Raw genomic sequence first — 25,933 nt, 5'->3', positions numbered from 1 at the left:
GAAGGCGAGTCCTCTTGCCACCTTGAGGAGCGGGGAAGAGAAGGTAAATTTTTTTTAGAGCGGCATTCTGGGTCAAGTGTCAGATTGGAAATACTTAAGTATAGAGGGCAAGAGGCAAGGAGTGAGGCTGGTCATTATAAACGGACTGGAATGTCAACCTAAGGAGTTTTAATTTTATCCGAGAAAAGGTGGAGTATGGGCTGTACTTTGATTCAGACATCTACTACTGGGAAAACGTGGTAGCTGGGCACTGAAACGTTCAAAGCTGATGGCAAGGATAATGGCAGGATAATCCAGTAGGGGGAAATGGTGGCCTGCCAAAAATTGTTCTGGCTACTGGTTAGCCCCCTAAAACGATAATCTGACCGATGCCTTGAGGCCTCATCAAGCTAACCGACCTCCACCGGGACCCTGCCTAGTGGCTACCATCAGCCTCTAGCCGCCACGTCATATAAGGCTGTACCCACGCGAGGCCACAGAAAGCCCTTTCCGAGACCTCGCGAGATTTACCGTGAGCCGCGGCCGACCAAGAGCGTCTTTCTGGTCGCCCAGCAACCGCACCTGGGCTGCTTTAGGAGCCCAGCATCAGCGAAATCTACCAAACCTGAGTTACTGACCCGGCTCATCCCGCGAAAGGTGAGTTGCCTTCAGGGGAGAAATGAAGGGACCGAGGAATCCCTAGAGCTATGTTTCTCAAACATACCTGCCAGTAAAACTTTCCTGGGGCACTTGTTTAAATGCAAATTCCTAAGCCTTATCTCCAGACATCTAGAATTTCCAGGAAAAGTCTGAAAGTCTGTATTTTAAACAAAGGGCTAGAATCTGGCAAGGCTGGAAAACAGCTCCAGAGGAAGGAGACACTGGCTGGAGGGGTAGCCGGAAAGCTGAGGGAGCGGGATTTGCGAGTTTGGAAAGGGGAAAGCCTCATAGCCGGCGATTTAGAGCATATGGAAGCCCTGAGTGTGGGGCTACTTCAGGAAAACATACAAACTGACTTTGGAAACGCTCCCGCGTCTAGCCTGTAGGAGCCCCAAATGATGAAAGTCAAGGGGTCTACTAAAATTGATTCCCAAAGCGCCTGTATAGCAGCTCTAAGCTGTCCCCACTGGCAATCTGGAGAGACAGAGATATCCTAGCAAGTGGAGTCCTGCGATAACAGAACTATGTAGCAGGGAAAAATTAAGAAAAAGCAATTTCTCAAACTTTAGAAAATAATGAATCTCTTCTAAAGAAAATCAAGGATATCTCCCAAATGTTGGCATAATTATTTTTATTATACTGTTCTAAAATGTAGCCAAATCTGAATTAGGTTCAGTTTAAACTCCTGAAGCTTATAATTTCTCTAAAACAAACTATAGTACCAATGTCAATGAAGTTTAATTTTATATTAACAAGATAAATGGCGATGGTTTGATGAAACCAGGCCCTCTGTTGTGGATCTGACTGCTACAATGCACATTCTTTTGAGTTAACAGTCTTTAGTATTGTGTGTTATGAGTTGATAAACATTTATGCACCTAATGAAAGACCATCGAAATATATGAAGCAAAAACTGACAGTTGAAGAAAGAAACAGTTATACAATAATAATTGTAGACTTTAATATTCTACTCTCAGTACTGGATAAAACAACCAGACAAAAGTAAAGAAACACAGGTGGTCTTAAATAACATAATAGAAGAACTAAATCTAAGACATATACAGAATATTCTACCCAACAACAGCAAGCACCTTCTAAAGTGCACATGGAACATTTTCCAGAATAGATCATATGTTAGGCCACAAATCAAATATCAACAGATTTTAAAAGATAGATATCATACAAAATATTTTCTCTGACCACAATGAGATAAAGTTAAAAATCAGTAAAAATAAAATTGTAAAATTCCAACTTTAAGCAACACACTCTTAATAAGCATTGGATCAAAAAAGAAAAGAGAAATTAGAAAATATTTAGAGATAAATGAAAATGAAAACAAAATACACCAAAACTTATGGGACACACCAAAAGCAATACTAAGAGGGAAATTTATAGCTATATATGCTGACAGAAGAAACAAGAAAGATCTCAAATCAACAAGCTAACTTCACAGCTTAAGGAACTAGAAAAATAACTCAACCAAGGCTAGCAGAAAGAAGGGAAAATAATGATTAGAGCATAGATAAACGAAAGAGAGAATATAGAATATATTCTGAATATAGAGAAAAGCGATGAAACCAAAAACTGGTTCTTTGAAAAGATCAACAAAATTGACAAATTTTTATTATATGGACTAAGAAAAAAATATGCAATTAACTAAAATGAGAAGTGAAAGTGGGCATTACTACCAGTTGTACAGAAATGAAAAGGATTATAAGAGAGTATGATGAATGGTAGGCCAAAAATTGGATAACCTAGATGAAATGAAAAAATTCTAGAAACACAGGTTCTATCAATACTAAATCATAAAGAAATAGACAATCTGATATATAACTAGGAAGGAAATTGAATCAGTAATCAAGACTATCCCAACAAAGAAAAGCCCTGCTCCTGTGGCTTCACTGGTCAGTGCTACCATACATTTTAAGTAAAAGACCAATCCTTCAACTTTTCCAAAACCTTGAAGAGAAAGGAACACATCCTTACTCATTCTGTGAGGCCAGCATTACTGTGATACCAAAATCAGACAAAGACACTACAAGAAAACTACAGACAAATATCCCTAATGAAAACTAATGCAAAAATCCTCCACAAAATACTAAAACCCAAATTCACCAGCATATTAAAAGGATTATACACCATTGAGTAAGTGGGATTTATTCATAGAAAAACTGATCAATATAACACACTACATTAACAGAATGAAGGGAAAAAACACACAGTGCAGAAAAAAACATTTGACAAAACTCAACAACCTGAATTTTCATGATAAAATACTCAACTAACTAGTAATAGAAAGAAACTACCTCAACATAATAAAAGCCATAGATGAAAAACCCAAATTGAACATCAGACTTAATGGTGAAAGACTGAAAGCTTTTCCTCTAAGGCAGGAATGCTCACTTCCACCACTTCTATTCAACATCACACTGGAAGTTCTAGCCAGAAACATCTGCCAGGAAAAAGAAATAAAAAGCATCCAAAATGGAAAGGAAGAAGTAAAATTATATGTTTGCAGAACTAAGAAATGAATTCAGCAAAATTCAGACCATGCACACACAAGGTCTTGGGTTCAATCCCCAGTACCTCCATTAAAAAAAATAAATGAATAAACCTAGTTATCTACCCTCTTCACACACACACACAAACCAAACCCAAAGACAGACATATAGACCAATGGAATAAAATACAAAGCATAGAAATAGACCTTCACATACATAGTCAAATGATTTTTGACAACAGTGTCAAGACCATTCAAGGAGGAAAGGATAGTCTTTTCTTCAACAAATGAGGCTGGGAAAGTTGGATGTCCATATATAAAGAATGTATTTGGATCCTTAACACCATATATAAAGATTAACTCAAAGTGGATTAAAGGCATCAATGTAAGACCTAAAACTATAAAGCACTTAGAATAAAACATAGAGCCAAAGCTTCACAATATTGGATTTGGCAATGACACCAATTACACAGGCAACAAAATTAAAAATGGGTAAATGATATTTCATGAAAATTTTTTAATTTGCACATCAAAAGGCACCATCAGCAGAGTAAAAAGACAACACAGAGGATGGAAAGAAATATTTGCAAATCATATATCTGATAAGGGATTGATATCCAGAATATACAGAGAACTCTTAAACCTCAAATGGGCAAAGAATTTGAAAATATTTGCAAACAAATATCTGATAGGGGTCTACAATTCAACAATGTGGAAACAACTTGATTAAAAAATGGGCAAAGGACCTTAAATAGACATTTCTCTGAAGAAGATATACAAATGGCTAATAAACACATGAAAAGATGCTCAATATCACTAATCATTAGGGAAATATGTATCAAAACTAAAATGAGATACCACACCCGTTATGATGGTTACTATTAAAAATACAGATGATAACAAGTGTTAGCGAGGATGTAGGGTTATTGAAACTCTTGTGCACTGTTGGTTGGAATGTACAATGGTAAAGCTGCTATAGAAAAAAATATGGCAGTTACTTAAAAAGTTAAAAGTAGAATTACCATATAATCCAGCAATTCTACTTCTGTATATATACCCAAAAGAAGTGAAAACAGAGTCTCAAAGAGATATTTGTACACCATGTTCACATGAGCATTATTCACAATAGCTAAAACATGGGAGCAACCCAAGAGTCCATAGATGGGTGAATGGTCAGGAAAATCTGGTATATACATACAATGGAATATTATTCAATCTTAAAAAGGAAGAAAATTCTGACTTATGCTACAACAAGAAGGAACCTTGAGGACAACATTATGCTAAGTGAAGTGAGTCAGTCACAAAAACAAAATGTCATTCCACTTATATGAGGTTCTCAGAGTCATCAAAATCAGAGACAATATAGAATGGTGGTTGCCTGGGCCAGCGTGGGAGGGAGAGGGTTGGGGAGTTATTGTTTAATGGGGATAGAGTTTCAGTTTTGCAAGATGAAAAGAGTACTGGAAGTAGATGTTGGTTGTATAATATTATAAATATGTTTAGTACCACTGAATGTTGTTATAATATTATGAATATATTATATACATTGTATAAAATGTATTTAGTACTACTGAACTGTAGAGTTATAAAGTGATTAAGATGGTAAATTTTATATTTTACCATAATAAAAAAATTAGAAAGTAAAAAAGACTTAGAACCAAGAATAACCAAAGTGGGGAGATATTACTAAGCTGTACTAACTTAGACAGTGTTGACCTGGGGGTAGGTACATAAATGAATAGATGAGAAAAGAATCATGCATACAGTGCTGGGATAACTGGTTCTCTATAAGAAAAAATAAAATTAAATCTCTATCTCACCTTTTGCACATTAATCAATTCTAGATAAAGACCATAATTTGCAAAGCAAAACTTTAATATATTTAGAAGAAAATATAGGTCTTTCCCTTAAAATTAGGATAGAGAAGGTGTTACTAAAGCTACAAAAAGCATAAAACATGAGCAAAGCATTTTTGATACATTTGACTACATTAAAAAAATATAGCCTACAGTTTTTATAAGATTCTATTAAAAACAAACTGGAAAATAAAGGAGAAAAGATAAGCTACAGCCTGGAAATATATATTTGCTACATACATAATCAACAAAATATTAGTATCTGATAGAAATACACATGTATCTAAAAATTGCTTATAAAAACAGAACCCAAAAGGAAAAATAGGAGAAATATAAGAAACCACAATTAACAAAAAAGGAATTCCACATGGTCAATAAACAGGAAAAGACTCTCATCTAATGGCAAATTAAAACACAGTGAGGAAGGGGTGAAAGGTATAGCTCAGTGGTAGAACACATGCTTAGTTAGCATGCACAAGGTCCTGGGTTCAATCCCCAGTACTTCCATTGAAAAATAAATAAACAAACCCAATTACCTCCCCCCCTAAAATAAACAAAAAACACAAGATGTTAGCCACTATATGTAAAAATAGATTTTAAAAAAGTTTCTTCTGTATAGCACAGGTAACTATATTCAATATTTGTAATAATCTTTAGTGAAAAAGAACATGAAACAAATATATATATGTATATGCATGACTGGAACATTGTGCTGTACACCAGAAATTGACACACTGTAACTGTACATCAATCAATCAATCAATCAATAAATAAATAATTTTTTTAAAAAAGCACAATGGGGAGTTAAGGCTACTGATTTGGATATATTCATCCATTTTTTGTTTCATTTTTATAAATGAAAAGCTCTGAGAAATAAGTAAACAAAAACAATGAGACATCATTTTACATCCATCAGATTGGCAAAAAGTTAAAAGATTACCAGTATCAAGGTTGACAATGGTGTAAAAGGCACTAGAGCAGTAGAAATTCTCTTAACTACCAGTGACTCTTTTGGAGAACAATTTAGAATATATGTACGGTAAAGTTGAAAATGTTCAATGCAGAAATAGCCATCCCTAGTTTTAAACCTAAGAAGTGCTTGCACATGTGCTAAAAATGTCATATACGCAAGAACCATAAAGGCAGCACTATAAAAGCAAAAAATTAAAACACTAAAAAAACTATCATCATCAGAACTAAATTTCTTACAATGGGATATTATACAGCAGTGCAAATTTTCTAGAGCTACACACATCAACTCTGATGATTCTCACAAACAAAACATTTTTTAAAAGTTGGAATCAAAATAATAGCATTTATGAATCTAAAAATGTAAAAAAAATACTATATATTGTTTAGATACATATCTGTAGCAACAGTATAAAGACCTGAAAAGGGATGTCTAAATTTAGGATACACTAAATTTAAGAGAATAGAGAGAGAGAAAGGTACAGAAGGGTTCCAAATGTACTTATAATGTTTTATATTTTAAACTGACCTGTGGATCCATGGGTGTGGTGTTATTCTTTACACTTTTATCATGAAATATTTTATGAAATATTTTTAAGATTAGGAAAAGTTACTTATACTTAACTATAAACTTTGTTCAGAATATTATTGTGTCTTGTTTGAAATTTGATCTGTAGGTAATAAGCTTAAATTCTTGTTATGAAAATGATGAATTTATGCAAATCTCAAAAATTATATGAAGATTTCATAATTTTATTCTGTAGATTATATTTTGCATTCTGAAGATCTAAGGGTACATTATATATCTTCAAATATTTTATTGTGGTCATTTTAAATATATAGCCTGGGTAGTTATATGCCAATGTGTAAGAACACAAATTATCTTTCGCTGAATTCATTTTTCCCTCCTAAGCATTAATTTCATGTCCAGAATACCACAAAAATTGAGGTGTTTGGTTTAAGAAGAGAATATAAAACACAACTGGAGAAACTGGAATATTTATCACTTAAATAGCTATACTTTCTGGATGACTTTTAAAAAATTGGTTATCTCAAACTTATGGACCACATATGGATATCTCATATAAAGCAATATTTTAATAATAGCATGTTTTCCTTATTTAACAGCCCTAATTATTCTAGGTGAAACTGAACAGTGTTGGCCTGATCTGTGAGCACAACAGTAGTAGCATAATGATGACAGCAAACGTTTATTGATTTATATACCAGGTAGTCTACACTTGATTATCTCATGTAATCCTCACGATATCCCTTAGAAGTAGGTATCATTATTTTTCTAATTTTGTAAGAAACTGAGGTAACATGCCCAAGATTCCCTAACCAGTGAGCAGTGCAGCCAAAATATGAACCCAGGTAGTTTGAGCTGAGAAATACTGCATTATGTTGCCTCTTTCTGGATTACAGTTGTAGTAACATAAAATGCCAAGGCCAGCTCCATTTTCAAGTATTTTGCACCACTTCTTGTGTATACACTTAAGGTCTTCACACTATGTGTTCTGATTTGGGAGGTTAATAAATATGATCACCATGGTATTATTGAGAATGGAGCCAGGAGACCTGGTCTCATTTTCAACTGTCACTAAGTGGAGTAGTTTGAGACAAATCTCTGGGCCTTAATTTCTCCACGTGAGAACACTAGATGATACCGAGGTCCTTTGCAACTCCAAGAGAGAAAAATAATCGTTCAAAAGATATCCACAGTAACACTAGGGAGAGGAAAAGATTTAAAGATTAAAGTGAATGTGCATTGTATATTTAATTAATTTTGGTGTTTTAAATCTTTTCATAAAAAGAATTAGGGGAAAAACTTAGAAAAAACCTAAATGTCCCTAAAAATGTCTATGAATTAGTTTATCAAATAGTTTTATATAAGAAAATTAAAGAGCTAGTCAAAATAATTTTTCCTAAATTGTTATATACATAATACTCCTTTTTTCCTTTAATTTTTAGAAAGTGGGCATAAAACAATACCTAGATCTGCTTCTTAACATGGTTATCAGAAGAGAGCTATTGCTGAAAGTCTGATTTATAGAGAAACCATGGTTCGACTGACCTTGGATCTAATTGCCAAAAACAGCAATCTTAAACTCCGGAAAGAAGAAACCACTTCACAATACTTGAAGAAAATAACTCATATAAACTTTTCAGACAAAAATATAGATGCAATTGTAAGAATGCTGAAATTATTTCCTATTTTTTATATAATTAACAATGTAAAGTTTAAAAACTGGTGTCAGGGCATACCTTCTTATTAACTTTATTTTGATTATACTTATTAACTGTATTTTGATTAGACAGCTTTATATTATGTTTTTATTTTAATTTCCTGCTTGTGATGTTAAACTTTAAAAATTAAGTCTCTATAAAATATACCACTGTGACTGTTAAACATGTGTTAAATATGTATGTTCACCTAAAATACTTTTTAGTGTAGCATACTAGACTTGGAAGTATATGTCCATAATTTCAAAGATAATTACTTTTGTATAATTCCACTGTCTTTAAATATGAATTTTTTAACATAACAAAATGTTAAGAATCAATACGTAAGTACCATATTTCAAAACATTAACAGTGAAATCTGTTTTTGCATAGAATTTGACTAGTTACATAAATGTAGGTTATACTATGTCAGTTATATCAGACAAAATTATGTTTACTTGGGTATGTACTCTGTGTAAAGCTAATTTTCTCTTTGCTAAGCTAATTCTTGAGTTTAACGTTGGAAACTTCTAAGGCAGCAATAACCCTTTTAGGCCATTGTACAGTATCCGTTGTCTACAACAAAATGTTAAAGTCTATAGAAGAGAGAAATTTTCTTGGAAGCATAAGGTACATGAGGGCAGGGATCATGTCTGTTTTGTTCACATCACTCTAAAACCCCCTCCAGTACAGTGCACAACTCATATTAAGTGCTTAAATAAATATTAATTCAATGAATGAATGAATGAATGAATGAATTAAAAAAAACATCGAAGCCCCAAGCAAAACTGTCAGTTGAGACAAACTGGCTTTTTTCACAGTGACCCTAGTCGGCCCCCCTTCTATATTCCTTTCCAGTTTTCAGGTTAGCCTTATCCCCAGCTGCCCAAAATTCATGTTTCTCTTTTGTTGCCCAGAGAACTCTCTGCCGCATCATACTATCACAGACTGCTTTCTCCAGAGACTCTTCATTTAATGTTCTTTTGTCCCCTCAGTCAGTGCTCCTTCAGTATGGATGACTTTTGTTAGGAGGAAAGCAAACTGGTTAAAGTAATTCACACTAAGAATAACTTGTAGATTTAAAGTTCTTAAGATGTGGCTGTATTTTCAAAGATCTTGTTAATAAAAGCTGAGATATTTTTGAGCAGAATTTCACTCTACCTCTTGCCTACTTACTCTAGACTAACTATACCACCAAACAAGAAATGACTTCTATAAATACCTTTATTTTCTTATCTCAAAAGCATGTGATGTTCATTTGTATAAAATACATATAAAAAAAAAGAAATTGACTTCTAATCCTTCCATGCAGAGAAAACCACTATTAACATTTAGGTGATGTCCTTTCATTCTTTTTTCTAGGCATGTTTTATGATAATGGGTCATGTTGAATGTACTGTTTTCATTTTATTATGAGATCTATAAGCTATTACTAAAGAAATTAAAGGATATTTAATGGTTATATGGTATTCCCTTCAACAGCATTATCATAGTTTCTTTATTAATTCAGTGTTGTTGAATATCCAGATGACTTACAATTTTCAGATTTATAAACCACGGTTTATTCCAATCCTACAGAAAGATTACACAGTGTTGAAGCAGTAATTTGTTAGATGCTTCAACTTCCAGAGGAGCCTAATTGCTTCCAAGGAAAATGGCTTGCGCTGGGAAAATCTTTCTTAATAAACACAATTTTATTGATACGGTTACAGAATACTAAAACCTAGAACTAATTTTGTAATCATTCTAGTCTTTTTTTCATTATTCAACAAACATTTTTATTGTAGTATAGTTGATTTACAATATTAGTTTCCATTAATTCTAGTCTCGTTTTGACTGTGCTAAGAACAGAGAAATACTGTTTTTTTATATTTACCTTAATAAAATGTGTAAAGTAATTAAGTGAAAAACTTTATTAAAAACAAACCTCTAAGTTTTCAGGTGAAACTAAGTATGACCTGTTTTTGTTTTCCTTTTAGGAAGACCTCTCTCTTTGCAAAAATCTTAGTGTTTTATATTTGTATGATAACCGTATTAGTCAAATCACTAACTTGAATTATGCCACAAATCTGACCCATTTATACCTACAAAACAATTGTATTTCATGTATAGAGAACCTCAGGTCATTAAAGAAACTGGAAAAACTGTAAGTGCTTTTATTTTTAAGTAATGTAATTGTCTGTCATCATTACAGTAATATTTTTGTATGCAGGCATTTCCATTGTCTGCAGTTTTGTGGACCAGGCCTTATTTTTATTCTTTTTTGCAGTATTATTAATACTAAATAAATTATTATACCTATAATACTCAGCAATTTGTGTTTTATTAACCCTGATAAACTTTTATTTTGCAGGAGGGTGAGTTGTCTTAAGGGCTTGTAGGAATACCTAAAGCATACTTATGTAGGCTCAACTGGTGAAAAAAGTTTCCATGAAACCCAGATGAGTTCTATGCCTTTCAGATTCACACATCTCAAAAGGGCAGGGTCATAGAATGGATAATGTTGATGTAGATTTGACTGTAAAAGGCATTTACTGCCTATAATGATTTTAGTTAAACAGTGAGGCCCAGTGGATTTAATTTTCCCAGACTGGAAGAAACTGTCAGGCTTTTCAAAAAGTAGGCCAAGGGCCTCAGAATGGGGAGAAACAGTGGGGTGGGAAATACTTATTAAAATCGCAGATTGCTATATAAACAAGAGAGCTTCAAGGATCTACTGTATAACACAGGAAATTATATTCAATATCTTATAATAACCTACAATGGAAAAAAATATATATAACTGAAACACTTTACTGTACACCTGAAACTAATACAATATTGTAAATAACTACACATCAACAATAAAAAGTGTAGACTGCTGGGTTCCAACGTAGGTAACCAAGTCAGAATCTCTGGGGATTAGGCTCAGGAATCTTCATTATAAAAACCCATAACCCAGATGATTCTTCTGCACTCTTAACATAAGAGGAACACTGACAGATAGAACTATCCCAATTCTCTCACTTAAAAAAAAAAACTTATTTCTTAGATTTAATTCAGTGTTAGAATCATGTAAAAAAAGTTTTCATTGATTCAATATAAAGAGAATATTCTGCATGTACAGTTGACCCTTGAACAACAGGGGTTTGAACAGTGCAGATCCACTTACACATGGATTTTTTTTCAATAGTGAATACTACAGTATTACATGATCCATGATCCATAGTTGGTGGATCCATGGTTGGTGGAATCAATGAATGCAGAGTAACCAGGAATACAGAGTGCCCACTATAAGTTACATGCAGCTTTTCTATTACATGGAGGTTAGCGCCCCTAACCACACCACCCACCACAATGTTTGAGGGTCAACTGTATAATTTTCACATGTTGTTATGTTTTTAGTTGTTACGTTTTTATCACATTTACAGACCATGACATTCTCAGAATGCCTATTTAAAAATACGTTTTATATTCTGCAGGTATCTGGGAGGCAATTACATTGCTGTCATAGAAGGTTTAGAAGGATTAAACGGACTAAGAGAGCTTCATGTTGAGAGTCAGAGGCTTCCCCTTGGAGAAAAGCTCCTGTTTGATCCAAGAACTCTTCATTCTCTGGCAGTAAGGCCACATTGGAGTATTCTGACAAAGAATATAGTGATTAACAGTTATAATGAAAAAAGGAAGGTGGTGAAGGTATATTTGGATATTGTACACATTCTGCATGTTTATACGGCCAGTTGAGAATTTGAGAGCTAAAACTAATTTTTCCTATATAATTTCTCGGAGACTAAGCAGCTATAAGGTAGAAATAATAATGCCTGCCTCTAGGGTAACTGGAAGGATCAAGAGAAAAGTGTAAAAAGGTAGAGTATGTAGAGTATGAAGTTCTAATACAGATGTTAATTCATTCAAAATTTTGACTTTGGTGTGACTATCATGACTCAAAATTTTAAATTTTAGGGAAAAAAAGCCTAAGGAAAGAGGAGTGCACAATTATTTGGAAAAAATTTTAAAAACGTAAAGAATCATTACAATGAAAAGTTGTTTTCTTGCTGGGATTCTGATGTTTGTAGGTTGTGCTACATACAGCTCTGCCCGGTCCGAAGCACACAGATCTGGGAGCACCAACTGGATGCTCCAGCTGTCACCTGACATCACCCAGTTACATAAAAGAGAGGTTTCACAATGAGTTGAGACGCCAGGGAGCCAGAGAGTACCATGGAAGCTTTTACTAATCCTCAAAACCAAGATTTGTTAGGATTTGCTACCTTCAATTCTGGGGCAATGGATGTAAATGGAATACATCTCATTGGTTTTATTTCAGAGGGCCCAGAAATGGAGGGCAGTAGACTTTTTTAAAACAAATTTGTAACAACTGAGTAGTGCTTTAAATCAGAAAAGAAAGAATTGATCTGATTTCTATCCCACCCTCTCTACCATCCCATAGAATCAACTGTTTCTCAGCTCAACCTCAACTGATCCAAGCAGATTGACCCCACTGTGGGGATGGCTAGTTTTATTACAAAATGCCACTGAAAACATTTTTGCTTGCTCATTTATGCATAGATTAAAGCAGATTCTGAAATTCTAAATATAAAGCGAACTTTTTTAGCTGTACTTCAAGTCTTAAAAAGTATCAGGAAGTATATTCTCTAAAGATTGGTTGTGTGTGGGCACCTGGGTGGCTAATCTCCATCTTGGTTGAGATTCCTGGGCCTTCGATTTTAAGATGGCTTTGATTTAGTGTTGCCTATTGTATATTTATGTCCTCATTAACAGCTGATGTTGAACTTCTTGTTAATTAGATAATTATTATTTTAAGTGGTTTCTGAACATATGGATTATTAAGAGAAAACTATATGGAAAGATAGAGATAAAAATAAAAACCAGATATTCTTTCATTGTTGGTCATGTTTCCTCTTTAGAAAAACAAAGATAAAAATTATTTCTTCCTAGGTAAGTACTAATCTTACTGATACTTAACACAAAATGATAATTTGCTTAAACTGAAATAAGCATTTTTTCTATATTACATTATCACTTGTTTGTTGGGACACCTTTTTTCTCTTTGCTTCTTGATTCTTGGCTTCTTCCTATAAATTTCTTTTATATCCTGGAAGAGGAAAATCAGATTTGTGAAGGAACTTTAGGCAAAAATAGTAAGTTACATTACAATTACTATAGTCCTAAAAGTTCCATCTGAAAAAAATATGGCATAAAAACAAAATCTCCAATGATTTTTATTTTCTTGCCTAAAGAGCAAAACAGCCTGAACTGCTAAATTTTAAATTTTTCACAGATTAGGATTTCTGGTTTATTTACACAATATTTAATTAAACTATTTATTAATGCTAATTCAGTTATTTTTCTTACAGAAGTCCCTCTCTATATTGAATATCAGCAATAATAATATTGATGACATAAGAGACTTGGAAATACTGGAGAATCTTAATCAGCTCATAGCAGTTGACAACCAACTTCTGCATGTGAAGGTAAGATAAAAAAATTAATTTTAAATTTTTACATGAAATTGTGATTGAAAAATACTTATTTTGCTAAACAGCTATAAAATGCATTACTTTTAAAACTATTCTGAATTTGTTCTAAAACTAGTTTATGAATCTTTACTTCTTAATATATTTACTTTCATAATTCTCCTGTCTTACCTGCTTTTCTCTTCCATACCCCAATGCTTCCATCCCTCACAACAGAAAAATGTTTCTCTGAGAAGAATGTTTCCATCAAATTTTTCACTCTAGAGGCTATATTTCTTGCCCCTTAACTCTGATCTCTCGATGAATGAGTTTCTTCTAGTAACCGTGACAAGACCTGAACTCTCTCCTGGCTGCTTGTCCTTGGGGAAACACAAATAAGGATCTTTAACTTATTCTGATTTGCACTAGCTATATTCATGTCATATTACACCATATCATGCCATATTCATTCAATTATTCATTCATTCAAACATGTATCTGGCACTTCCATATTTGCCAGGCACTATACTACTCCATGTAGAACAGAGGAAGAGAGAAACAGTCCCAGGGGTCAAAAAACCTGTGGTGAACAAGTGATGAGACTACAGTATGATCTTGTTTTCCTAAGTATTGTGGGATTGCTAACTTAGCCTGGTGAAGACTTCCCAGAAACAGACATCCGTGAGCTGAACCGTTGCCATGACCAGTTTTGTTTTGGCAATGGGGTGAGCTGTGATATAATTTCTTTACATAGGACAGCAGGAGGAAGAATAGGCTTCTTTCCCCCATAAACTGAGCTCTTGTTGCAAAAGCACTTCCAGACAACTACCTGCTGACCCTAAAAATTTACCCCTGGCCTTGTTTCCAAATTCAGAGTTATTACCTGGCTTGTCTCATAACTACTGTAAGCAGCAGATAATTATGAAAAGAAATATTATTCTACTACAAATGAATTCCCCCAAATATCTGAAGTGCCATTGAATAATCATGGTAGATGCTTAAAATAAAAAGACAAATAAGGAAGCATGATTCCATCAGCAGTTTCAATTTACAACATGAAGGAATTAAGAAGTTCATGGGATAACGTCTGCATTCAAAAATATTTTAAATTTTAGACTGCTTTTCTATATTTCTTTTCATTTGGCATTTTCTATTCATCAGAATTATTTAATTTTTCTATGATTTTTCAGTATTTGTATCAATAATATGATTTTGTGATAGATGGGTAGTCTTATATAAGATATATTGTACATGTGATCCTATCAATGTGACAAAGCCTGGAGCTTAGGTCCTTAAGTAAGTAGAGAAGACTTGGAATGTGCACAGTGTTCTACATTCACCCCATGGGAAATGGGAACAGAGTGGCTAAGCACAGAAGCTCACTTTTCTGGAAAGAGAATGGTGAAGAATTTCAGCTTCCCAAATTGGCAAGATAAGTATTTTTCCTAAATGTTTTTGAAGCCCAGGTTCTAAGCACAGTGCTTGGCAAATAAATGTTCAGCAACAAGTGGGGAATATATGAATATATCTTGAAAGATCTGGTTGTTGGGTAATTATCATAGTTACCAAGATTCAATTCAGTATCATCATTACTTTTAAAGTCTTATTCTATTATGCTTTTAACTCTGAATAGAAAAGGAGAGTTTAACAGGACAAAAATGTTAACCTCTAAATGATCACAAAGGAAGTTTTCTGATGACATTAAGACCAAGCAATTTTGCCTACAATGATTATTCTTAGGCCATGTTAACAATGCACAACCAGGATAAATGTGTAACCAAAATAAATGACTTCATTACTGTTGATTATTCAGTCTAACGATTAATGACTAAATAATCAAACCCTTATTTTTTAAGACTGACTTTGATGTCACCTCCTCTGTGTAGCTTTTCCTGAACCTCACCATCAAGTTAATCTATTCAAAAATATTTATTATATTATGTATGGCAGGCAGTGTTCTAGGCTGTTGGAGAAACATGTTCTAGGCACTGAAGATACCATGATAAATAAGACAGAAAAGGTCTCTACCCTCAAGGAATTTACACTATAGTGAGACATATGGGAGGACAGAGTGTATGATAAAATGCTCAGTGTGGCTTCCCACAATATCTGATTCTTCCTCTCACATACAGATGACCTTTCCTTCCTTGGTGTAACAGATGTTTTACTATTTCCATCAGCATAGCCATTCTTTTTCTGTAAAGGGTCTGTGTATAAATAGAGAAGGTAGTGGGTTACAGGAGAAAAAGAGTTTTTCTAGCCATGGCTTTACATTCTGCTGTGATCTACTGAAGGAGAACCCTGTCTGAAAGGAATAAATGTAGATTATAGAAAAGGAAGCAAGAGAATTGATCCCTGATGGTCTGCTGCAGGGACACCTGCTCCTGATCCCCAGAGGGAGCTCCAGTGCTGGGGAAACATGGTGATGAATTACAGAGAGGTTTTATAGCACTAACACTGCACAGATATTCTTTGGGCTTTTTCCTTTTCTTTTCTTCTTCTTTTTGTTTTTGTTTTTGTTTGTTTTCTGTTTGTTTTTGTTTTTGAGTAAAGGTAGATTTATTTAGAGAGATACACACTGCTTAGAGTGTAGGCTGTTTCAAAAGGCAAGAGAAAGGTCATGAGATGTAGGGGTTGGGTGCTCAGGGCTTTGGGCTTTTTCTTGACTAGATAGATTATTGTTATGGGCTAATTCATGCAACAGTCCACCAGGTATAGCAGTGTTTGTTTTTTTTAATGAGATGTTTTCTCCATTCTCAAAAGCCAGTCTTAGAAAGCAGTCTGTTTATATACCAGGGATTTCTGTGGTCAGAGGTTTTTCATTTGTGGGGTCAAAGATTTATGCAGGATCCAGGGATCCTGCAAGAATGTGGAATCACAGAGTCCTAAACAGTGAGGTCAGCAGGATAAGCTGCTCCAAAGAACTGAGACTAAGTCTGAAATTATCAGTGTATGGCTCAGTGATAATGCTAGCACTGCCTGTTCAAAAGCACCAGGCTTCAGGAGTACCCCGTGACTGAGGAACAGAGGCAGTGACCTAGACCCTTATAACTCCAGATGTGGTCCTAGGACCAGCAGCATCAGCATCAGAAATGCAGACTCTCAGTTTATGCCCCAGACCTAATAAATCAGAACCTGCATTTAAACAAGATCCCTAGGTGATTTGTAAACACATAAAAGTTTGAGAAGCACTGGTCTGGACTACTCTTTCAAGAAGTGTAGCAATGGTTAAGTAAGAGATAGGAATAAAGGCTGCAGAGGGAGAGACTGGAAATGCAAGAGAAAGATGATCCCAAAAGAAGGAGGCCTGTGGAGAGGGGAAGGGATCGAGAGAACTGATTAATTTGGGAAGAGAGGTGGGTCTTTTCCTTTGTTGATTAAAATCAGAAATGGGAATGGAAGAGGAAGTATGAGACCAAAGGCAGATAACTGAGGAAACTCTCTGCTTGATGACCCAGTTCTCCCCACTAAAACGGGTAGCAAAATCAGTCACTGAGGAGAGACCTTTTAAATTAAAAATAGTCCATACTTAAGAAACTCCTTTCTCTATCTCATAAGGCTCTAGTTTAAATGATATTTACTTTTGACTAATATTTCTTTGTATTTTTCTCCTTTAAATAAGAATGCAGCAGTGTATTAAAATATTAAATTCTTGAAGACCATTTATAATAAAACTTGGATTTCTGCAAGTAGCTCGACAAGCCACGAACTTTACTACAGCCAACATTAGTTTACTGACACTATTAAGTCAAATAAATATCATGGTTGCAAAAACATATAAAAACTTGAAAGAACAAAAGATTTTAATCTTTACCTACAGTTTTTATATCTGCAAAGTTTGCTAAATCAATAAAGTGATCTGAAAAGTTCATCTCACAGTCAAATATATTAGTGATTTACTTCATTGGTTTTCTGATGACCATTTATCATGAAGTAAAGCATCTTAGAATGAATGGTGGAAATAAAAAATTTGACGTGCTTGCTGCCTCTTATATAACCTAATATTTGATTTATAAGACACAAAAGAACAAACCACTATGGCCTGTTGTGTTTTCTCTAGTTTCTAATGTATTCAACCTCTGCTCAATATTGATCCTGACAAGCAGAGTAACCCAAAGATAAATTTATTCACTCCACAGTTTAGTCAGGAACAAGCCAAAAATTATAGATTTTCTCAGGCAGATGATGACAGGCAGTCAAGGGGATGACAAATGGCTGTCTTTAGATTTAGTTAGGACAGTTGGGCTAGACGTTTCCGATAAAGATTGGAGCACACTGGTCAAATACAGGTTGATCAGCGGCCATCGTTAATTGTAGAGAGAGCCCTGCCAGTGCAGCAGGCGCCTGTGCGGGAGCTCAGGCACCAGCCCTGCATGGGAAATAGACTTGGCTCCTCAGTGTTTTGCAGTGCTCATCTAAGTGATAGCATGACATGATCATTTATCATACAGAGACTGTCCAGAAAAGTGTCTGCTCCCTTTAGGAATTTATTGAAGGGCAGGAAAGTGAAAGCATTTTATTAAAGACAGGAAGGCAATAAACAACCAGAGCGTATCCAAAGGGTAATCATATTTCAGCACAGGATTAGTTTAGTCTTAAATAAACATACACTGGAAGGAGTATGTTGAGGGTCATTTATCAAGCGAGGAACAATTAACAAAACTGTACAGGACTCTCTTTATCATATAAATTCAAAAATGCAATGCCCAATTCCATTCTTAGAGGTTTTTAAACTAAGAGGAATACAGTGAAACTCTCACATAAAATAACCATGGCTGTGTTAAAGCTTTTGAACAAATGCTGTGAAGAGGGCATAATCCAGGGCCCAGGACTGAAGGGTGAAGTTATAACTATTGAAGAGAGCTTTCTTATAAAGAAATCAACTACTTGTCAGTGGATCAGAAGCTTATTCTTACTTACAACAATTTTTGCTCTCTGTTGACCAAAATTAAAAGAAAAGCTGAGGGGTGACAGTACAGGCAAAGAAGCAGAGAATTAACACATTTTTTTCCCTATGTGCTTTGTTCCAAGTACTTTATATGCCACCACAACTAATCCTAATTATCCTTACTTTATAAATGAGGACAGACTTGCCTAAGATCGAATAGTAAGTAGCAGTGTCAGGAAGTTTAGGGTTGCCTATATATATTTTAAATAATTCTTTATATTTTTCACATAAATTATTTTTTAATACATCAGAGTCTAGTACAAAACTTAGCTCATGATTCAATAAATATCTGGTGAATAATGAAGTAGGCAGAACTCGAAATACTACTTTATGTAGGAAGACAGTGGCCTCAGGAAGATTAAAGGACCTACAAGGTGCTGTATAGTGGGTTCTGGACACCTGGACACCTTCTGATTATTCCCCCAAGACATCATTTCTTCATGAAAATGCAGGCATATACTTGGATGTCCCATGTTTGTTACCTCCTTGATATGACAGTTTTGGGAGGATTTAATATGTAAAAGGTTTTATCAAAGCTTCATAGTAAAAATTTTTTTCTAAAGCCTGAAAAATAAACTCAGTCTAATTATAAGAAACTTTTCCAAAAATGAAAAAATGAAATGTCTAAGCAAAAATAAATATGGGTCAAGCAGAGAATAAGATGGAAGGTACAAATAGTTAGATTAAGTAGATATACAAAGATGAAAGGTACCAAGCTGTGAAGGTGAGGAAATGCTAGAGGGACTAAAAATACCAGGAAATGCATTATCAATTACTTTTGGGTTTGCAATCTATAATTTGTATTTCCTAATTTTCCCTTATATCCTATGATAAGTTTGGTCTTGTTTTAAAGAAAACAAATGGAATAATAATAGGTGTTTGCCTGCTGTTATCCTTTGGAATGTTAGTTAACTTTGTAATCCTCATACCCATATTCTAAAGAAAAGCAATCCCTCTAGATATGTACAACATCACAAAAACGGCAGTGCTCTGAAAACCAGAAAGCTCTTTCTCCACAGAATTAGTCATTATCAGTATTTACTACTATTATCAGCAAAACATGCTTTAAAAGAATGCTTTTGCTCTATTGAAGGTACTTTGTTATTATTATTATTATTTTTTTTGCCTATGGCCATCGAATTTTTAAAAATCAATCACAGGCTACAAAGTAGAAAAAAAGTTTTTCCATTACTTGCTTTGAGTAATTCATTACAGATTTGATTTTTACCAGATAAATTTGGAGCATAGATAAGAAATAATCAAAGTATAAAGTATATTTCACTTCCATTAAACAGTAGCTAAAATAAAATACACACATAAAAAATGCAGAAGGGGAGAAAGCAAGAAAAGGAATGACAGAAAGAAGTTAAGGCACTGGAGAAAGATAGAACATGGGATGGAAAAAAAAAACCCAAATAAAGAGAAAGAGGAGGAGAAGACGGCAAACTGAGAGATCTGGTTCTTAAAGGCTATTAATCTGTTTTTCTCACATTCACTTGGATTGTAGACCATGGAATAATTTAATTATTCCCTGAAATATCTATAAGCCGATTTTCTTGTAAGCTATTAAAATACGCAAATGTTTATGGCACACATAAAACAAAACTATACTCACAGTATGATGACAATTAAAAAAGAAATGCCTATGCTCAAAAAAGAAGGTCAGAAGGATATATAACATATTAAATGTGATCTGTTGGTGATAAGCACACGTGATTTTTTTCTTCTTTCTTTTCCCCTTTGATATGTTTTTTTATAGATTTTAAAAATGAATATGCAGTCTTTATAAAAGGCAACAGAATATATTTCTTGCAATGTGAAGGGACTGCTTACTCAGTCTCCATAATAGCCTTAATCTGTAAACTTCCATAAGCTCCACTAAGATCAGTGCATCTTCTACAGCATAGATGGCCAGAGAGGCAGTGTTTTCTGAACTGCAGATTGGGTCCATTTAGGGGAGTGTGATAGAGACCAGTTCTGTGGTCCCCAACTCAGGACCTTACTTTTTGCCTCATCTTTAGCCTCCTCTATTATTAGCATAGACAATTCTATTTAAAAAAAAAAAAAAGATATATTGTATACTTTCTAAGTACCTGGTACTGAGCTAGAACTCACGAAAAACAGTATTTACTTTTAGAAACAGTTAACTGATATGAAATAAATACTGATAAGTATGAAATACTTGTGTCTTGCTTTTTTCTTCTTTAATTATAGGATTTGGAGTTTTTACTGAACAAGTTGACGAAGCTGTGGAAAATGGATCTAAATAGAAATCCTGTTTGTCTCAAACCAAAATACAGAGATAGACTGATACTGGGGTCCAAATCACTGGGTACACGTTTATATTAGTATAATTTTCTTAGAGAAAGAGACCTGGTTAACTTTTTAGTTAACTAATCAGCAAGCCTTCAGAAATATAAATATAACACCTGGATCCACAAAAATGGTCAACTTTAAATTTGATATTTTACTAAAAGCAAAAGTTAAAATTGAAAAATAAAACATGAAAAATACTTGCTGTTCAGAAATAATTAGGACACCAGATGCTCCTTCTTTAAAAAGAAAATGTGTCTGTTAGCAACAAAAATGGTTGGTCATAAATGTATAGAATTTGCTGACCTCTTGCCAACTTTTCATTGGCACAAATTCTCTGAAGATCCTGAGAGACTCTTGGCTTTGTAGATAAAACTGATCAAGGTTTTCATTGCTTGACACTTGCCAAATGACACCCTAAGAGCATACAGCAGTTCTTTTCATTTGAAAGGGGAGCAAGGTAGGGAGTCCCTTTATGAGATCCCTACAAATAATAACATTCCTGAACATGCACAATATAAGGTGAAATGGACCAACGCCCTGCAACAGGGACCACGTTACACAGCATCAGAGAGATAAGCACTGCCCTCTCACAAAGGAGATTTGTGAGAGGGTTTCTGTGACATGCTGTACTTGGGTATAAAAACTAACGTATGACAAAACCATTTCAAAGCTCATAGCTATAGTAAACCTTGGTTAATTATAATGCTAGTGCATTGGTTCTCTTGTGGGGAAGAGGGGCTGATAGAGGACATATCAGAAATATCCAAGACAATTTTTCAAAACACATATGTGAGGGTCACACCCTGCCCCCACCAGCCAAGAGTAGGAAACAGGGAATACACAGGAAAAACAGTCAAGAATATTTCTAAAGATAAATTACTTGTATATTTGTACTTGGAATACTACTAGCCATTAAAAATTGTGTTCAAAGAAATACATGGTAAAATGCTTACAGTACAATGTAGGATGTAATATTGTATAAATAGGGAATTCTAATTTATTTAATACACACATATATACACAATACATACCTAGAAAAAAATGCTAAGAAATATATTAAAGTGTTAACAGTGGTTTTCATTAATTATTTCTGATTGTGGAATACAGGAAAGGTTTTGTTTCTTCCATTTCTTTGTATTTTCCAAATATCTTACAACATACAAAAATTATTTGCATAATTTAAGATGCTCAATCTTCAAAACTTTTTTTAAAAGGAACAGAATGTAGAGATAGCTGCAGTTTCACTTCATAGAACCAAAAGGATAGCTATGTGGGTTGTTCCTATTATATTGTATGTCCTAGGATATAATAAGCATTATTAATATATGTACTTTTAAAATAACATGTTACATATATAAAACTTCTTAGTCTCAGCAACCTAAAATATATGTTGCTTTTTCCTAAGAATAACCATAATATTATTCAAATGAATAGGTAATATTTAATTTTTGTTGAGTATGACATTTTTGTTTTTGAAAATAACAATATAATTTATTTATGACCCAAGAAGGATAACACCAAATTGTTTACAGTGATTATGTTTGTCAGTGATAGGAAAAACAGATATGGATAGAGAACCTTTTTATACTTTTCATCATATTTCAGTTGTTCAGAAAAAAATGATTTAAAATAAATAAAAGCCCAGCAAAGTATAGGAGTTGTATAAATAAGATATTAAGGTATTTTTAAAAATAAATTTTATTTCAGCCTATGATGTAACTTAAGTTCATGTGCCCTAAACCAGAAGTATATATATTTTATGTGTATATATAATATTTACATATTATATTTTAACATTTATATGTTGTATTATATGTATAATATGTATATATTTTTAATGTATATGTTTTTCTCTAGAGTTTCTTGATGGAAAAGCAATTAAAAATATGGAAAGACAATTTCTAATGAATTGGAAAGCATCCAAAGATGCCAAGAAAATCAGCAAGAAAAGGAACAGTAAAAACGAGGATACAAGTAACTCATACATAAGTAAGCAAGCTGTCATTCATTAGTTGATCACTTCTACTTTAGTGAATGGAATATTCTACTCAACCAAAAAATATCAAAAATAAGGAGATTTTCATTTAGATTTTTTGTTTAAGGATTTTTGTACTTTTTAAAAAAACTTATTTACAATTCCTAGGAAATTTTAACTATTATGTTTGTATATGAAAATGTTAGCTACTGCCAAAAAAAGTTGTTTCGTTTATATTGAGTATGACTATGTCACCTATGTAAACAGAGAGCTGTGAGGGTGGGAAAATGTATAACTTTATATCTGGCAAAAGTACATGATGTAAGCATAATAATGTCTGCTCTACTCAGAAATTTTCTTCAGTTTGGTGGGAATTTAGAAAAATCTGCAAATGTGTAAATATGTGATATGTAAACAAATAATTTTTATAAATAAAAAGGAAGCAGGGAGGAAAATAAGACAATATACCATGAAAGAACTTTGAAATTTTAGAAGTATTCAAATAGATTATATGATTTATTACATTGAAAAATAGACTCTAAGGTCCATTATATTAAGATAAAATTGAAATTTAAAGCTGACTGGTTGCAATAGAAATTATCTGAGTTTTCCTCAGGAGTACTTAGTTATTCTCTCTTGGCCACTTGTAGATATCCTTCTTTTTTGCAGCCTGCACACATTGCCATCCCCATCCAACAAATTATGTAGTTCTGAGCCTCCCAGGCTCACAACCAGTGACATCCTCGATACATGTATGTAACATGCAATAACTCTATCCTTAGGTATGTGGTCAATAGCTTACACTTTGGTCTTTATGTAAAGTCTCTGTCATCGCTGATCAAGAAAAATGGAAAGTATGAATTAAAGTCTAGAAGTTATAATGTGTATTTTTAAAAATCTACAATATACCTTCAGGTCTTTTGAAGAGCTAAGATGAACCATTTAAAGATACCTCTGTACAATCAAATTACATTGTAAGTGAACAGAGAGTCTTAGGAAGATAGTCATTTTTTGTATTTCATGCCTTTTACATATTTTTGATAGCCCTGTAAATTTGGAGCTCTATAATGGTAAAATTATAGGGTTTATGACCTCAAGACTTCAATAAAAAATCTTTATCTTACAATTAAAAATCTTGTCCAAAATACAGTCACACAACTATATAGCTCAAAATTAGAAGCAGAATCAAACACTTTAACAAAATTCAAAATATCTGAGTATCTTTTAGTATTTACTTTTGTAGTGTTTTGATGGAAAAATTAGTTTATTCATTTAATAAACACTAGTCGAGCAACATGGATGTGCCCAGAGAAATGATATGGAATGTTAAGTATGGAAATAAAGGTATAAACATAGTACAATAACTTTGCTTGCCTAATCTACACCATAAAGATTGAACACTCTGAAAAACTAAACTGATAACAGCAAAATGTAAGGGCAGTTAATATTTATATTAATGTCGGTATACCCACTTTGTCCATGAGAGTTGACCATAAACTTTCCTGTGTAGGTTCTCATGTATGAAAGTCTGTGATATTTTATCTGTGATATTAATTTGTATTGGTTTTAATGTGGATCTATTTAACCTTATTTAATTCCATTTCATAAAATATAATTTTAGACAGTCTAAATGCTGTTATATGTCATGTTCACAATTAAGTTATTAGTTTCAAAGCAGAATGCTTTTAATTTTTTGCACGCTACAGGTAACTTTGAAACAACACATCACATAGTTCCTGTTTATTACCCACAGGTGGGTAAGCCAAAATTAGTTTTTTTCTCTGATGTACCAAAATACCTTGCAAATGGAAATGCACTTCCAGAAGGCTCCCAAGAAGATAACCCTAAAATTATTGAAGAGTCGGGGTAGGTTCTTTCAAATATTTATGCAACATCTTTTTGGGGGTAGGATGAGACACCCTCACTGTCAACAACATAGAGGAAGAGAGACTGTCCATCTGGCTCCTAGTTATCTGTTCTCAGTTCTTGGCGAAGCACACACACGCAAAAGTTAATTGTTCATCTGCTCAGTCATAAAGTTGTAGTGGGAGGGTTGGTTCAGGAAGATCTGGAAGTCACAGACTAGATACACCCACTGAGGTAGGGCAGGTGACTCAGGAAAGTCCCAGAAGCATCAGGTAAAGATATCTGAATGAGCAGGGATCATATCAAAGGAGCCCCAGACCCAGATGACGATGAATGGTTACAGCAAGGGCATCTGGTGGCAGAAAGGAGGGGAAGCCCAGAATACCTGAGACAGGCTACTCTCACCACTTCTCCAAACCAAAGGTTCCTAATCTGGTGTCCCTGAAGGAGACATTAGAAGCTTCATTAGATTCTCAAAGAGACTTATGATTAAAAAAAAACAGTTTAAGAATCACTATTCTAAACCTTGAGTACACACATAATTTAGCTCATTATCAACCAGCTCTAAGTCTCCTGATGAGAAGAAAATTGCTTTTTCAGTTTTAAAAAGATGTTACTTTTTTATGTAAAGATAAACCATACCAGAAAATAACTTCCTTTATTCATAAAACTAATAGGCACCTGCTATATGCCAGTCAATACTGAATATAAAAACTGAAATGAGATTGTCTTGATCTCAAAGATCTTGCAAAAACCTATTTTGAGAGTCAAATGTGAGATACCATTACTGTATAGTGTAATAAATGCTATGGGCATTATAAACCAGATACTGATATATCCTATAAATTATTCATTCAACTTTTTTCATGTATAATCAATAAAATGATTGCTTTATTGATCTTTCCAATCATATTATAGTAGACACTACAGTATAACGAAGGGCAATAGCATATTTCACTGGAAAGTAATCAGAGCCAGTGAATGTACTTTGGAATAGATTTCCCTTTTCCAGAATTGCCTAGTGAAGGTCAGGTGAGTTTGTCATGAGACCCTCTTTACAAGGTCTAATGTAGGGATAGTAACTTAGCACTTCTTAATGCAGCCCACCTGAAGAAAACCCAAGAACAACAGCGCTGCATTGCCCTACCCCCATTCCCTGAAGAGTGGCTTAGGCTTGTTGAGATG

General features: G+C 33.9%; 1 protein-coding gene across 2 annotated transcripts in view; it reads left to right on the top strand.

The window, feature by feature from the left end:
• The first annotated feature begins 549 nt into the window (after positions 1–549).
• PPP1R42 (protein phosphatase 1 regulatory subunit 42) overlaps positions 550–25,933 on the top strand; it is a 32,096-nt gene continuing 6,712 nt past the window's right edge. The window contains exons 1-8 of one of the 2 annotated variants that reach the window (XM_045507124.2): positions 550–636; positions 7,936–8,153; positions 10,167–10,333; positions 11,649–11,787; positions 13,545–13,661; positions 20,806–20,923; positions 22,765–22,896; positions 24,589–24,748. In XM_045507124.2, the coding sequence (XP_045363080.1) occupies positions 8,025–8,153; positions 10,167–10,333; positions 11,649–11,787; positions 13,545–13,661; positions 20,806–20,923; positions 22,765–22,896; positions 24,589–24,748 (962 nt within the window). In that variant the 5' untranslated portion in view covers positions 550–636; positions 7,936–8,024. Of the gene's footprint in view, positions 637–7,935; positions 8,154–10,166; positions 10,334–11,648; positions 11,863–13,544; positions 13,662–20,805; positions 20,924–22,764; positions 22,897–24,588; positions 24,749–25,933 lie in introns of both variants that reach the window. The other variant, XM_074354944.1, reaches the window with a different exon arrangement.

The sequence above is a fragment of the Camelus bactrianus genome, chromosome 29 (genome assembly GCF_048773025.1).
Source record: "Camelus bactrianus isolate YW-2024 breed Bactrian camel chromosome 29, ASM4877302v1, whole genome shotgun sequence".
In the NCBI taxonomy this organism is placed as follows: Eukaryota; Metazoa; Chordata; class Mammalia; order Artiodactyla; family Camelidae; genus Camelus; species Camelus bactrianus.
Note: the sequence above shows the minus strand (reverse complement) of the source record. Positions and strands in the feature narration are given on the sequence as shown.